Here is a 15,226-nt window from a genome sequence, read left to right as displayed (position 1 = left end):
AAACTGCAACCGCGTTAATTGCGTTATTTTTTTTTAACGCGTTAAATATTTCAAATTAATCGAATGCGTTAACGCGCTAATTTTGACAGCACTAATATATATATATATATATACACATATATATATATATATATATATATATATATATATATATATGTATATATGTATGTGTGTGTTTGTGTTTGTATATGTTTGTTTGTATGTATGTATGTATATTAGTGTTTCCATATTTAATTTTTTTTTTTTACTGATCTGATTTATTGTGAATTAAGAGCTTGGACCTCTTAATCCTGACTGGTTTGAGGAGTTGACTGCAAAAGCTTCCAGAGATGAAGGACGTCCTGACAGTTCAAAAGTTGAGGAGGAAGAGACTGTCAAAGTACCAGAGACATCAGCCCTGACTAGTCAGCTGTTTTCTACACCCAAAATATTCAAGCAACTAGGCTTTCAGTCCCCTGCTTCCATTCCTAATGAGGAGTCTCCTTATAAAGGTATAGCAAAGTTGTTGTGTTATGAATGCTGCAGGGTTTCCGTTGTCCGGTAATTGCCGGACATTGGCCGGAAAAAAAATGAAATGTCCGACAAAATTAAATTTCTCCGGTCAAATTGTCCGAATAAAATTGCCTAATAATCCCGCCCCCCCTAACACAATCTGAATTTGAGAATAAGCCTAAAATGTATAAAGCAAAAATACACCGAACTTTGGCTATGTTATGAAGGAACAGGCTCGTTTGAAAGTTATTAAACATTATTACATGGCTTGGTTGAATTCCAATGTGGAATGCGGTCTGTTATTTCTTGATATCAGACCGCTGCGAAGCACTAGCGGCGCCAGGATTTTGATTGTAGGTGGGCCTCCAGAAAACTGGATGGGCCAGTTAAAATAAGCCAAAAAAATAAATAAATAAATAAAAACGGGTTCCCCTTTCATCTCCGTTTCAGCGCTTTTCTGGGCACTGAGGACAGCGACTCCGTAGCCTACCTGAATTTAATGTGTAATTAGCATAGGTAAAAAAAAAATTCGTTTTAAATTGTTAAAAAGACATTTCAAGATATATTTCATGTCTGTGAGGCCTACGCTGAGTTTCGTTAAATTAGGATGAGATGCACTCCAGTTCACTAGCAATGCAAGTGGCCGCGAGGGCGCCTGCATGATTAGGCCTGTCGTCTGCTATATTTGCTTCTTATGTATTAAATCCAGGCAATTGGTTGATAAAAAAAAATTATTAAAATTAAGATACAATTTATACAAAACGAAATTCACTTCAAAAAAGTATTTCTACTAAACAAAACTTAATTAAGTGGTCAAAATCATGTCTGACCCGCTCCATGTCTCTCGATATTGCGCATCTTATTTTACTCGTGCGGTTCACTTTTCATAATCAACATAAATTAAAAAATAACATTATAATATTTTAACAAATATTAAACTAAATAAGCTTATTTAATGTCTACAACATGTATAGTAGACCTAGAATCTCTATTTGTACAAATTGCTGCACATTCATTTCATTCTGAATTTTGCACACATAAGTTGAAATGAACTTTTATCAAGTTCACTGATAATTATGCGTGCATTTATGAATTATTATCTTAATCTATAATGAAACAAGGACGAAACATATGCTTTGTTTGTTTAGAATGGAATGGATCGCAAATAGATCCGAATGAAGAAATGAACCATAGTAGAAAATGTTTTTTTTTTTCCGTCTATTTGAAAGTTAGGCTAATAAACATGTTGCATTCGGCGGCCTGATTATGTCATTTTTTACGTTACATAGCCTGCCTCCAGTTTTCCTCACCTTGACTAATTAAGAGGCGATACTTGACCGGCATATCATCAAAATGTCCGGAAAAGGAAACCTCTGCCGGTCACTTTGACCGGCACCATTTTTTTCTAGCGGAAACTCTGGAATGCAGTATGTGTAAAGGACATAGTCGTGTATAATTGTTTTTCTTCCACCCAGTGGCTAATGGAGACTCGTCAGCTTTTCCCTGGACAGAATCAAGCCCTTGTTTGTTTGGTTCAGCCAAAGACAGGTGATTATGTTTATGATTAACGTTAGGAGAATATGAATTTCATGTGAAATATTGAAGTCAAGTTTAATGAATGTTTCCCTCCTGTCTTTTGTAGTCAAAGATTTGATAGGTCCTCTGAAAAGCCTAGAGATTGCTTTGGTGAGACAGTTTTAGATTATCTTTCATTTTTATTTCCTTTAAAAGGAAAAAAAACAATTTTATTTTAATTCTATATTAAATACTATACTTTTTTAATTTTTTTAAGCAACTTCCATATGTGACACCACAGGCCTTCTGGACACACCGAAAAGGTCTTTGGTAAGTCAACAGTTATTTTATTTTTATTTTTATTTTTTTTATGATTTTGGCTAGTCAACATGAAAATTTAACTAAAACATGATGCAAGTAACTTTTTCTTTAATAACCCTCTAGATAAAGACAATTCTATTCCAAGTGCAGCACACATGAAGTTGTCAACATGATGTAAACATTAAACTAATCACTTGTTAAATATCTTTGCAGAAAAGATGCATGAACTACAACCACATATTGTACAAACGTGTCTTATACATATGTGTTCAGAAATTATACAAGGAAAATGCTTTTTAAAAAATCTCAAAAGTCAAGGTAATTAAAATTCAAAACGACTGAAAGTATAACCCCAGTAGACTATTAGAACTATAAATATTCTGTAAAAACAAGCTTTCAGCCTGTCACCATGATCCTTGATGTTTGTCCAAACTAGTACATTGTCTTTTTAGCAAATATGTTAAAACATTTTTATTTTGGCTAATGTCAGTCTTAAAGCAGTAAAGCCCTCTTATTTTTTTTACCTTTTCAACCAACCTGTTTCAGGATCTTGTCACATTCCAAAAGTAAAGTTGTTTTTAAACACTTTTTCTCATTAAGTTCAGATGGCGTTCTAGACATTAATCATAATGCTGAGTTTGTTCTGTTTCAGGCACGTTCAGCAAAACAGATATCTGAGAGTCTTGGGGCACAAATCAACCCTGACCTATCCTGGACCAGTTCCTTTAACACACCGTCCTCTTTGACTCCCACTGTGATATTGCGTATGTATACAAAATTAAAGTCTTGTCTCTTTAGATGAATTTTGTAGGGTAGAATTTAAAATGAAATGTTGCAAAAAAAACAAAAAACAATTATGAATATAAATGTTAAATACAAGTCAGTGTGTTAAAGTAATAATAAAAAGAATGTTATTAATCCGTTGTATCTTGAATCCATTGAATTGCACATGTTGTAATTCCCCTGGTCTCCTGATCAGAAATGAGCTATTCAGCAACAGTTCTTTTTATTTCTCTCTAGCCAAAACAGAGGAACGCGCTCCATCAAGTGGCCTCAAAGACAAGGAAGCAATTGTAAGTGCAAATCTAAATTTATGCATATATAATTTCAAGAATTTGGGATTACGGTGCCTGAAATGCTCAGAGCATGTTTTTACCAACATGTAATTAATGGTGATGCTTGTTCTTACTTTTATACACACCAGTTTGTGCGCAAACTCTTCCCGTCTCTTTCGAAAGGCTCTGCAAGCAATGCAACATTGAGTGATACAACACTAAAACCAGAAGGTGAATGACACCATATATTTGAAACTATACATAAAATAATCTAAATGGTTAATTTGAAATGCATACACATATCTTTAACCCCAAGATAATTCTGATTACTCTGATTTTATTCTCTTCGTTAATAGCCAAAAGTGAGCCTATTCAGGCTGATGGCCTTGGAGAAAAGCCTGTTTGCTCTCCTAATACTTCTCTTGATACAAGTGGTCTGTGGAAGCAGAAGGTTCCCTGCGCTATAGAGGATGGGGATGTCCGCAGCACAGTGCAGAATGTTCTTGATGGTGCTGAAGATGCGTTGTCAATATTCTTCGGCAACAGCACTTCAACTCTGCGAAGAATCAAAACCAAAGAGAGGATCAGAAGGAGAGTAACCGATTCTTCAAAGGATGTCAAGTCAGTTGTTCTAACTTCAGAACCAGAAGAGAAATTAATGGATGATGTAGAAACAAAAAGCCCAAGCAAAAATAAAGATCTCATTCAGTGGACTCCACTGAGTTTATCAGAATCCATTCTTAATGGAGAATGTCCGGACTCATCTTTGATAAGCAATCACAACACTGTAGCATCGAGTGAAACTAATGGTGATACTTTTTTCAACTGCATTGCAGGAAGTAGCCAAACTTTTTCACAGAGTGTTAGACTCAAGTCTTATCCAGAAGGAGCTCAGTGTCAGAAGTTTTTGTTAGACAAATCGCCTGCTTTCATGCTTTCTAGAAAGCCCAGAAAGTTTGTGTATCAAGTGCCAAGTTCAGATCTGTCAGATACAGTAATTGGACACAAAGATACTCAATCAGTATGCTTGGATCAAATGCTCAAAGGTAAGGTTTTCAATGTATTACATTTAAATTATGTATTTATTTATTTATTGTGTGTGTATTTTGAACAACATTTTTGCTCTGCATTTTTACAGAAAATCCCACAGTTGAGGAGATATCTAGTAACCTTAATGAATCCACAGTCGCCAGTGAAAATGCAGTCGATTATCATACACAGCCACAAGATGTCAAAAGGTTATCTGCAGAGATCCATGATCTTGATCTTGGACTGGATATGACACAGCTTTCCAAGGCATTTGCAGAGGATTTCACACAAGAAATAATGCCAAAGGCACTGCTTGATGTGACTGTACAGTGTGAACAAAATGGCCAAGTGCAATATAAAGCAGAACTTGAGCAGAAGAACGAAGTTGGTAGTCACAATGACATTTCTAATTTAGCAGACATATCTATGGCCTCTCCAGACAAGTCAACAGTCATGCTTACCACTTTTGAAATCAGTCACGACAGTGGTTGCCCCACCACCTTTTCTGATTTGGATGGTACGACAGCCTTGTGCGCAGACATCAAAGAGTTTTTTCCTTCTTTTAAAACGGCAAACAACAAGGCCATTTCCATACAGGATGAGGCTATAATGAAGGCCAAAGCATCATTAGATGAAGCTGCAGGGGATGTGTTGATCAACACGTTAAATGGAACTGCTCCTAAATGTTATCAGACTATAGAAACATTGTGCAAATCAGATTCAGGAAGCACTAATGCAAATAGATCAGGACAGACCATCTTCTCTCACCATGCTTCCAGAGTGTGTGTTAGTGATGCTCCAAAGAGTGACAGTCCAAAGAGCTTTAAAATTAATATTTCAAGCTGCTCTTCACTGCAGTCAAATGAATCTGATTATAAAACCGGTTCAAAGAGGAATATTACAGTTTCAAATGTTGGCTCTCAAACAGAGACTCTTTTGAAAGAGAAATTGGGGAGAGGTTCAGACTCATCAAAGTGCAGTCATCCAAATTTGGATTTCAAGAGAAGTGCTGAAAGACAGACTGTGTTCGACGTTAGCAGCACACACAAATCCGCCGCAGTGAACTCCAGCCGTGGTGGGGATGAAGAGAATGGCACTTTGACAGCATCTCAAAAGGCTGATGTTACAGAATTGTGCAGTCTTTTGGAGGAAGCAAATAGTCAACATGAATTTACCCAGTTCAAACCGACAAATCCTGGCTCAGACAACCACGCAGAGAAAGAGTGGGATCCCGATATACTCAACGGAATTGACTTTGATGATAGTTTTAACTGTGATGTTGTGAAAGGAAAGCATCCCGTCAAGACAGACACTTTTTCAGTAAATGGTTCTAATCGCATTCAAATTGAAGATGCTGCCAAATTACCATGTGCCAAGTCAAAGAAAACACAAAATGCCATGGTGACTTTGTCAGTGTCTGAAGACCGTTCTTTATTTGATATGAAGAGTGTTCCGTCTTATTCCAGTGATAATACTCCAGTCAATTGTTTTGGTTTTAAAACTGCTAAAGGGACAGCTATAAGCATCTCAGAAAAGAGTTTAAACCACGCAAGGCACTTTTTTGAAGATGACGATCAGAAAGCCATGTTTAATAGGGAAGTCGAGGTGGATGTTGGAGTAATAAAGCCAGAGCATGCTGAAACAGAGCCTTCAGTTAATACTTCTAACAGCATGAACACAAAAAATAAAACCTATGTTAAGACTAAACAAGATGGAAATGTCAGCTGCGGAGATGTCAGTAGAGCTTGTAAAGAGATAAATATGCAGTTGGCAGGAAATGAAGGACCAGAGCAGAATTGTTTAGGTGAAAAAACAGATGTTGTTTGTGTTGACTCCAATAGTCATTTTGGATTTAGTACAGCTAGTGGAGCAAAGCTGAAAGTGTCTGAAACGGCTCTTTTGGAAGCAAGAAGACTTCTTAATGATGTTGACAGCTTAGAGGAGTCACAAACTCACAAACTCGTTTTCAATGCTTCTGGAAAACATGATACCTCTATGTCAACAACTAGCCTTAAGAAAACAAAAGCAGTTTCTTGGAGTAATACATCTATGAAAATAAGTCAGCCACACTTAGTAACTGAATTTTCTGATGGTGTTGATAATCCTTCCTTCAATAGTGTGAAGGTCTTTCGAGAACAGAAATCTAGCAGTGATCCTAAAGAAGTTCTTGCAAAGATTTTTTCCTCAGAAACTCTATCGCCTAAGTCAGAGGAAGGCTATGGCTTTCAGACTGCCAGTGGGAAAGGAGTTTCCATTTCTGCTGGTGCCCTGAAGAAGGCAAAGGCCATATTTAAAGACTGTGATGAAAATATTGACTTGGAATCTGCAAAAATGGAGGGAATGAATGGCAAACTGGATGTTGAACTCAAACAAGTAAGTCTATTTTTAAATTGTAAAAGCATTATATTTTCTCTCATGGAAACCAATGCTCTTCTCAGAGATTTTGACCTGACTGATAACCTCTCATTTCAGCCTTCTTCAGTCCAGCAACCCCCTCAGGAAGTAGTATGTGAGGAGAAAGACCTTCAGAGTGAATTTTCTAAGCATCCTTCTGAGTTGCTTCCTCCTAATGGCAACTGTGCTTTCAGTACTGCTAGTGGTAGGAAAGTGTCCGTCTCAGCTGGAGCACTACAGAGAGCTAAAGATCTGTTGTCGGGGTCTGATGGTTTCTCATGTGCTGATGGATCTCCAAAGACAAAGCAGGTGCTTGATATCCAAATGGACACTAGCTCTATAAGAAAACGCAAAGGATTCTCTACAGCAGGAGGGAAGATGGTGGCTATCTCTGCTGCTGGGCTGCAAAAGGCAAAGAATCTCTTTAGAGATTGTGAAGAGGAGAGATTGTCTTCTAAAGATCTTCAGCACCAATGTTTAGGTGATCTCTCAAAAGAGCCACTGACTAAGGTACAGGAGGCATTTGCAGGCTGCAGTGATATCTCCTTCAGCCATGAGCATGAGACTGGGAATTCTACAGGAAAAAACACTGGATTCTCTACAGCTGGTGGAAAGAAGGTGACTTTCTCTGCTACTGCCTTGCAAAGGGCAAAGAGTCTTTTTAAAGATTGTGAAGAGGATAGCTTTGATTCTGGGAGTCTTCAGCATCAAGGCTGTAAAGGTTTAAGCACTGCCAGTGGCAAAGTTAATATCTCTGAAAAGGCACTGAGTGAGGTGAGAGCGACATTTACAGGTTATGATGATACTTCCTTGCGTCATGGACCTGAAAATTCTTCAGGAAACAACATAGGATTCTCTACAGCAGGAGGAAAGAAAGTGGCTGTCTCTATTACTGCACTTCAAAGGGCCGAGAGTCTTTTTAAAGATTGTGACGAGGAAAATGTATCATCTAAGGAAGTCTTACCTCAAACTAAGTGTTCTGAAAGCAGTGAGGACATAGTAGATGGAAACCTAAAGTTTGAACAAATAAACAAGAAAAACTATGGTTTCAGCACTGCGAGTGGTAAAGGTGTGTGTGTATCAAAAGTTGCCCTTGCGGAAGCTTCTAAATTATTCAGAGATTGTGATGCTCAAGTTAATATTACTGATAGCCAGCTGCTACAGGGTGATTCCTCAAAATGCCGTCCTCAACATAAAGACAGACCAATCGAAACCACTCTACATTCTTTGCCATCTAAAGCAACTCAGAATGAACCTCCACAGCTAGACTTGCACTCTTTGAATTTTAACAGTTGCACAGATACCCAGCAGAAGTACTTTGAGCAGGAAGCAATGGCTTGCACTGAAGCTTTACTGGCAGATGATGACCTGAATGAATCGTCCAGTTTGGCAATGACAGAAGACAAAAAAAGTCCACCTGTTAATAATGTACAGACACAGGGATCTTTTGCCCAGAACAGAAGAAAGCGTCCATTTGATTCCAGAAATCTAGCAGGTACAGCCTACAGAATGTATCATTTTTGAGTCACCTTGTATGAATGAATAAACTATTTTAAGCTCATTGTATATAACACTTTGTTCTGTTTAGATTCAGGTCAGCCTCCTTTGAAAAGACAACTTCTCTCAGAGTTTGACCAAACATTAGATGCAAAGACCACAGGTCTCACTCCACTGAAAACCTGTCCAAACGGTTAGATCTTTTATTCATTAATAGTGAAAAAAAAATACTGTTGTATTTTAATTTATTGTGAGGTGCTATCTTAACCTTTGTATCTTTTACATTTAATCCCTGTTGTAGGAACTCTAAGAGACAGGCGTGTCTTCAGTTATAATGTCCACCTCAAGCCGAATGTCACTGGTCCAGATCGGTACGTTGTTTTACTGTTTTAATAGTTAACTCTTTACCATTTAATATCGGAAGACCTCTTTAATTCTTACAAGTTCTTTTAAATATGCAGGCATCCTGTGGACCAAAAGTCAAATAACCTAGAGCGACCATGTTCAACTGTGTCTGTCCAAAACAGACACAACTCTGACCATACAGAAGGGGTGTTCGTGCCCCCTTTTCAAAAGGGTATGAAGACTGGGACATCAAACTGTCAAGATGTCTCTAAAGTGTCCACTGGTTTTATACCACCTTTCAAGAAGAAAAACAAAGAAACAACTGAGCCTAGAAATCAAATAGACCAAAATATGATTTCTGCATCACATAGTGATAGTGTTGCACAATACTGTGATAGGACGAGTCTGCATGAGGGTTCTAAACCTAAACCAACCATTTCATTGGAAAGAATACCTCTGAAAGTCATGGATGCTGAAGAGAAAGGTAGCTGTTTACCATTTTCTAATTTTGTATTTTAAATAGAAATTGTCTCATGATATTGGGATTGTGCCAATTTGTAAAGTCATGTCTACAAAAGACAGAGAGATGAAAATGAATGATTATGTGAATACGGCAATGAATCCTATTTCTTCTTCTTGGGATGTTAATAGACACAGAGGCATACAGAGAGACCTTGAACCTAGCCAGGGATATGCAAGACATGAGACTCAGAAAGAAGAAAAAACAGTCTATTCGTCCTCTACCTGGCAGCCTTTACCTTGCTAAGAATTCTGATGCCCCCAGGACAGGTCTGAGAGATGCTGTGGGACGCAAATGTCCTGGTCAATACACACAGGAGGAGGTACATTTTGAAAACTTTTTTTGTGATGTCTAATTAGTCCACTGTTTTAAGTAACTGCAATACTATATTTTGGAGAAGGTAGATTTCAGTTACTATACTTTTTTTTTTTTTCCCATCTCAGCTGTATCAGCATGGTGTACATCGCAATATCTTACAAATAACGAGTGAGAATGCAGAATCATTCAGATTTGACTGTAATGACTTCTTCAAACGTGAGCTTCTCATGGAGTCTGGTGGTCTCCAGCTGGCAGATGGAGGCTGGTTGGTTCCAGACAATAAGGGTACTGTGGGAAAAGAGGAATTTTATAGGTAAACATATGGTGTATATTTAACACTGTTAATATAAATAGGATGTAGATCTACAAGTACATCTGCATGCTAAAATCTTGCAGAACATGGAATTAGTTTAGTTAATGCAACCTTTTTTTGGCAGAGCATTGTGTGACACCCCTGGTGTTGATCCCAAATTGATCAGTGAAGCCTGGGTATTCAACCATTACCGATGGATTGTATGGAAACGGGCCTCCATGGAAAGAACTTTTCCAGATTTGATGGGAAGCCTGTGTTTGACTCCAGAGCAAGTACTTCTGCAGCTAAAATTCAGGTATTTAAGCTTACTAAAGCTCATACTTTTTCCACTCAAGATGTTTCTTAACTATTTGGTATGTGCACATAGATATGATGTGGAGGTGGACCATAGTAAGAGATCTGCACTCAGGAGGATCATGGAGAGGGATGACACTCCAGCTAAGACATTAGTGCTCTGTGTATGTGGTGTTGCTCAGACTTGTCAAAATCCCGAAAAGCCAGTGAAAGATGACAAAACTCCTAATGCAAAGATGGAGTCCTGTGTGGTCTGGCTCACAGATGGCTGGTACCCCATCAAAGGCTTGTTAGACCCTCCACTCACTGCCATGCTAAACAAGGGCCGTCTCCGTATCGGTGATAAGATTGTGAGCAGTGGAGCCGAGTTGGTTGGTTCCCAAGAAGCCTGTCCTCCACTGGAAGCTCCTGAATCTCTGATGCTAAAGGTGAAGTTAGAGTTCAACTAAGATGATCCATGACTGCTAAATCTGGCCAGGCTTGATTTGTTTTGTCATTTTTTTTAATTTCAGATTTCAGCCAACAGCACAAGACGAGCTCGATGGGACACTAAATTGGGGTACCACCGCGACCCTCGGCCTATTAGCCTCCCACTATCATCACTGTTCACTGCTGGAGGTGTTGTGAGCTGTGTGAACATTGTGGTGTTGAGAACTTACCCCACTCAGGTCTGCTCTACTTCAGCTGCTATGAATTAGATGATTTGATGTGTAAAAGCTGAGTGTATAATTTTGCTTTTGTACCAAACAATTGTCTGGGTTTATTATCAAACAGTGGATGGAGAAGAAGCCCAATGGTGTCTTTATATTTCGCAATGATCGCGCAGAAGATCGAGAGGCCAGAAAACACAGCAACTCCAAGCAAAAATCCATGGATCTTCTTATTTCCAAAATACAGACCCAATTTGAAAAAGAAATGGAAGGTAGGTTTTTTTTTTTTCATTTACATTAAATTAAGCATATAAGGATCACAGGGATTGATGATTATTTTTTCTCCACGTATATAGGTAAAAATAAAACTCGAGAACGAAGGAGGACATTTAGTCGACATGAGATTGAAGCTCTGCAGGATGGGGAAGAGTTGTATGAGGCAGTTGAGAGGGATCTTGCTGTTGAGGTAAATTTTAATTGCATTTTTTGCTTATTTTGACCCAACTTGTAGTAAACAAAAATATAGTAGTCAATAAATCAGCACTGTCAATATAACCTTTTAATTATTTTTTTATTAATTCTTTCTTGATATACTTTGCACGCAGGCCCATCTAAGTGCGAGACAAATGGATGCAGTGCATAAGTACAGATGCTGTTTGGAGGAAAAGAGGCAGGCAGAGCTTCAGGAGCGTGTGCAGAAGGTTGTAATGGAAGCCCAGGCGGCCGAGGGTGGGTGTCCTAATCGAGATGTCACTCCTGTTTGGAAGCTCAGTATTACTGATGCCAATGACCTGCAGAGCAACTGTGGTGAGCCAAGTGTGGATATCATCTTTACTATTTGTTTATGTGTTGAAGGACCCAATTTAACCAGTTTTGCCTGGGTACTATTTAATTTCCTAGTTTACACCCTGAATATCTGGCGCCCTTCACAAGACTTGTATGGCTTGCTAAGAGAGGGCCACAGATATATGGCTTATCACCTCGCCACATCAGAGGGGAAGAAACGCTCAGGCATTGCTCACATTCAACTCACTGCCACCAAGAAAACATTCTTCCAGGACGTTGAGGTAAACTTAATCTTTAGCAACTTTGCTCCCACCACAGATTGATTACATCCCTGTTTCCATTAAAAGCATATGAAATTGTCTTACATTAAATGTGATTGATCCAGGAGTCTCCAGAATGGTTGCATCAGCATTTCCGTGCTCGAGAATGCGCACGCTTCAGAGAACTTCAAGACCCTCAGTTCAGCTCACCTTGTGGGGAGGTGGACATTGTGGGATGCATTGTCTCCATAGAGGGCAAACAAGGTACATTTCATTAAGTCTACCACTCTTTCACTTTATATCGTCAAACACATTGTGACTGTTTGCATGTCTTCTCAGGCCATCCCCCATTACTGCATCTTGTGGATGAGAACTTTGACCTGGTCTCTGTGAGAACCTACAGTAGTCTGGAGCAGTTAGCTCTAGAAGAGCTGGTAAAGCTGCGAGCACTGGTCGCTCTTAGTAATCTTCAGATGAGACCACTCTCTGGGCCTGTGCCAAGCCTTTATGCAGGAGAACAAGCAGTATTCTCCGTAAACCCCAAAGAATCCCATCTGCAAGAAGCTATGATCTGTCTGAAGACTTTTGTTCAGGTTACTGAATCTGCTTTTAAACTTTTGTTTTTAAGCACTATCAAAAAGTGATTCCTCATGTGTTTTTGTTGTTCCTTATTAGACTTATGTTCATTGTTTACACAGACTTGTGAGCGTTTTTTCAGCATTGCGGAGGAGAAAGTCTCAGATGTGGTTCCTTCAGGTGTCGTGGGCTCTTTTCGGTCTCCAAGAACTCCTGGTGTGCAGTCTAATCCAAAAATCAATGGCAGAGTTAGTATGAGTTTTCTTTTTATGTGGTGAAAGATTGGTTTTATTAGTGGTGTTTGTTACAGCATGCGTCACTGTAATCATTAACTCCAACTGTTTGTTCTATACACATGAAAGCACCTTCATCTTCAGAAAAAAAAAATGTAGCTGTAACTCTTACTGTGTCAGTTACTAATTGTATACAGATGTCCACATAACCCTAAAATGTTAATAAATTGTATATTTTATTGTTAAAACAATTTTTTATAGTAATAGTAGTGATTATTGATTGTTAACATTTATTCAGTTACATGCAAATATACACAATGAATCAGTAATCCAATCAGATAAAAAAAAAAAAAGAAATTAGCACTTTTATTCATCATGAATTAACCGTATAAATCTTTTGTAACATTATTAAGGATTACTATTTCGTCATTTATATTTCATTTGTCAAAATATTCTGAATTTCTTTTTTATCATAGGTTCCACAGAAATATTAAGCAGCACAACTGGTTTCAAATAAGACCTTAATTGACTTTGTTGATCTGTTCATTTTTATTTCACATTTATGTACAGTACAGACCAAAAGTTTGGAAACATTACTATTTTTAATGTTTTTGTAAGAAGTTTCTTCTGCTCATCAAGCCTGCATTTATTTGATCAAAAATACAGAAGAATAATGTTATATTGTGATATATTATTACAATTTAAAATAATCGTTTGTAAATTTATTATACTTTAAATTATCATTTATTTCTGTGATGCAAAGCTGAATTTTTAGGATCATTATCACATGATCCTTTAGAAATCATTCTAATATGATGATTCATTATCAAAGTTGGAAACAGTTCTGCTGCTTAATATTTTTTCAGAACTTGTGATACTTTTTTAGGATACTTAAAACGTAAAAGTAAAAAAAAACTAAAAACGAAGCTATGTTTTTAAAATATAAATATTTTGTAATAATAATATACACTACTGGTCAGTAATTTGGGGTCTTTTTAAAAAAATAAAATAAAATCAACTTTTATTCAGCTGTGTTAAATTGATAAAAAGTGATAGTAAAGAAAATATATTATTAGAATATATATTATTAGAATTTTATTTTTATTTTGAATAAATGCAGTTCTTTTTAACCTTTTATTCATCAAATATATTAGACAGCAGAACTGTTTCCAACACTCATAATAAATCAGAATATTAGAATGATTTCTAAATGATCATGTGATAGACTGGATGTTACATATGACACTGAAGGCTGAAGTAATGATGCTGAAAATTCAGCTTTGCGTCACAGGAATACATTATTATTTTTAAAGTATATTCGAATAGAAAACTATAATTTTAAGTTGTAATAATATTTCACAATATTACAGTTTTTCTGTATTTTTGATCAAATAAACTCAGATTTGATGAGCAGAAGAAACTTCTTTCAAAAACATTAAAAATAGTAATGTTTTCAAACTTTTGGTCTGTACTGTATGTTCACTAGAAACAAAACCAATGTATATCGTTCCTTGTTTTGAAATTCCCAGGTAACCCCACAGCAGAAAAGCAGTGTTTTCTCGCCTTTCACTCCACTGAATAGGAGCGCTCCTGTACCTGCTAACAGCGAGGGAAAAGATTCCAAAAGTTTGAAAAGAAGACGCTGTTCAGATTACCTGTCACGTATCCCGTCCCCTCCACCCCTCACTCCTCTGAAATCTACAGCTTCTCCTTACGTTAACAGGACCTTCAATCCCCCACGGAGATCTGTGACTCCCAAACCTCCACAGAACGAGTCACCTCGAGCCTCTCGTCCCCCACCGGGAGAGGAGAAGTGGGTGCATGATGAAGAGCTGGCGATGATAGACACCCAGGGGTTACTGGAAGGCTGATGGGGAAAAAAACCTCTCTCCTGGTGAAACACTAATGTGAGTTAAAACACAAGAATGAATTCCAGCATTCGAGGCATTAAGGTCTTTGCGTTCTAGTTGCCTGGTTTACTGTGGTTCTCTGATGGAAAATAACATGAGAGCGATGCACCTTTTTACAACTACTGTAATCGTTTTTAAGCTTCTTCCTTGTTATACGTGATTGTACTACTGAAGTACGGAAGTAAACAATGTTCAGGGGAAAAAAACTGTAAAGTATATGTAAAAAGTATATGTACAAATGTTTATATATTTTAATTTTTATTAAAAGATGGAAAGTCATTTTGTGTAGGAGTGACATCACAATCTTTTTTTGAAATGTTTATATTAACGAACAGCAGGTGGCGCCTTAACACTTGCCTTTGACTTTAAGCAAACAGTTCAACTGTAGGAAGATTGTGAAATCCTATATGCCATTTTCATATTAAATCTGAAGAAATGAGAATGGAACAAGTAATACGACTATATTGCTTAATAACCACCAAATATTGGCAGCAAAGAAAGCATTGGGCATTACAAACACTTCTGACATACTTCTCTTGATCTTTCTGGCAAACTCACTGTCAAGCTTATTAAAAAGACCGCAAAGACAGACAAAGGGATTTCTTCTCTTCTAAACAGAACATTGTCATATTCAATAATCTGTGATCAGAATATTACTTTTCCAGGCATTTACCCTAGAGAAAATCTAGAATGTGGCTGCTTGCTCTTCAGATCAGCT

The 15,226-nt window shown here is 37.5% G+C and overlaps 1 protein-coding gene across 2 annotated transcripts in view; it reads left to right on the top strand.

Annotated features, from left to right (window-relative positions):
- Positions 1–14,787, top strand: part of brca2 (BRCA2 DNA repair associated) — a 17,084-nt gene extending 2,297 nt beyond the window's left edge. Inside the window, exons 3-28 of one of the 2 annotated variants that reach the window (XM_026281826.1) lie at positions 273–491; positions 1,968–2,040; positions 2,135–2,178; positions 2,309–2,337; positions 2,981–3,092; positions 3,349–3,401; positions 3,533–3,614; positions 3,740–4,429; positions 4,522–6,785; positions 6,885–8,301; positions 8,395–8,496; positions 8,605–8,674; positions 8,765–9,132; positions 9,300–9,490; positions 9,612–9,799; positions 9,924–10,094; positions 10,167–10,521; positions 10,606–10,761; positions 10,868–11,015; positions 11,100–11,209; positions 11,349–11,550; positions 11,644–11,810; positions 11,915–12,053; positions 12,129–12,382; positions 12,488–12,613; positions 14,128–14,787. In XM_026281826.1, the coding sequence (XP_026137611.1) occupies positions 273–491; positions 1,968–2,040; positions 2,135–2,178; positions 2,309–2,337; positions 2,981–3,092; positions 3,349–3,401; positions 3,533–3,614; positions 3,740–4,429; positions 4,522–6,785; positions 6,885–8,301; positions 8,395–8,496; positions 8,605–8,674; positions 8,765–9,132; positions 9,300–9,490; positions 9,612–9,799; positions 9,924–10,094; positions 10,167–10,521; positions 10,606–10,761; positions 10,868–11,015; positions 11,100–11,209; positions 11,349–11,550; positions 11,644–11,810; positions 11,915–12,053; positions 12,129–12,382; positions 12,488–12,613; positions 14,128–14,469 (8,072 nt within the window). In that variant the 3' untranslated portion in view covers positions 14,470–14,787. Of the gene's footprint in view, positions 1–272; positions 492–1,967; positions 2,041–2,134; positions 2,179–2,284; positions 2,338–2,980; positions 3,093–3,348; positions 3,402–3,532; positions 3,615–3,739; positions 4,430–4,521; positions 6,786–6,884; positions 8,302–8,394; positions 8,497–8,604; positions 8,675–8,764; positions 9,133–9,299; positions 9,491–9,611; positions 9,800–9,923; positions 10,095–10,166; positions 10,522–10,605; positions 10,762–10,867; positions 11,016–11,099; positions 11,210–11,348; positions 11,551–11,643; positions 11,811–11,914; positions 12,054–12,128; positions 12,383–12,487; positions 12,614–14,127 lie in introns of both variants that reach the window. The other variant, XM_026281825.1, reaches the window with a different exon arrangement.
- Positions 14,788–15,226: the final 439 nt, after the last annotated feature.

This window comes from Carassius auratus, chromosome 15 (assembly GCF_003368295.1).
Source record: "Carassius auratus strain Wakin chromosome 15, ASM336829v1, whole genome shotgun sequence".
In the NCBI taxonomy this organism is placed as follows: Eukaryota; Metazoa; Chordata; class Actinopteri; order Cypriniformes; family Cyprinidae; genus Carassius; species Carassius auratus.
This window is presented reverse-complemented; position numbering and strand designations above follow the sequence as displayed.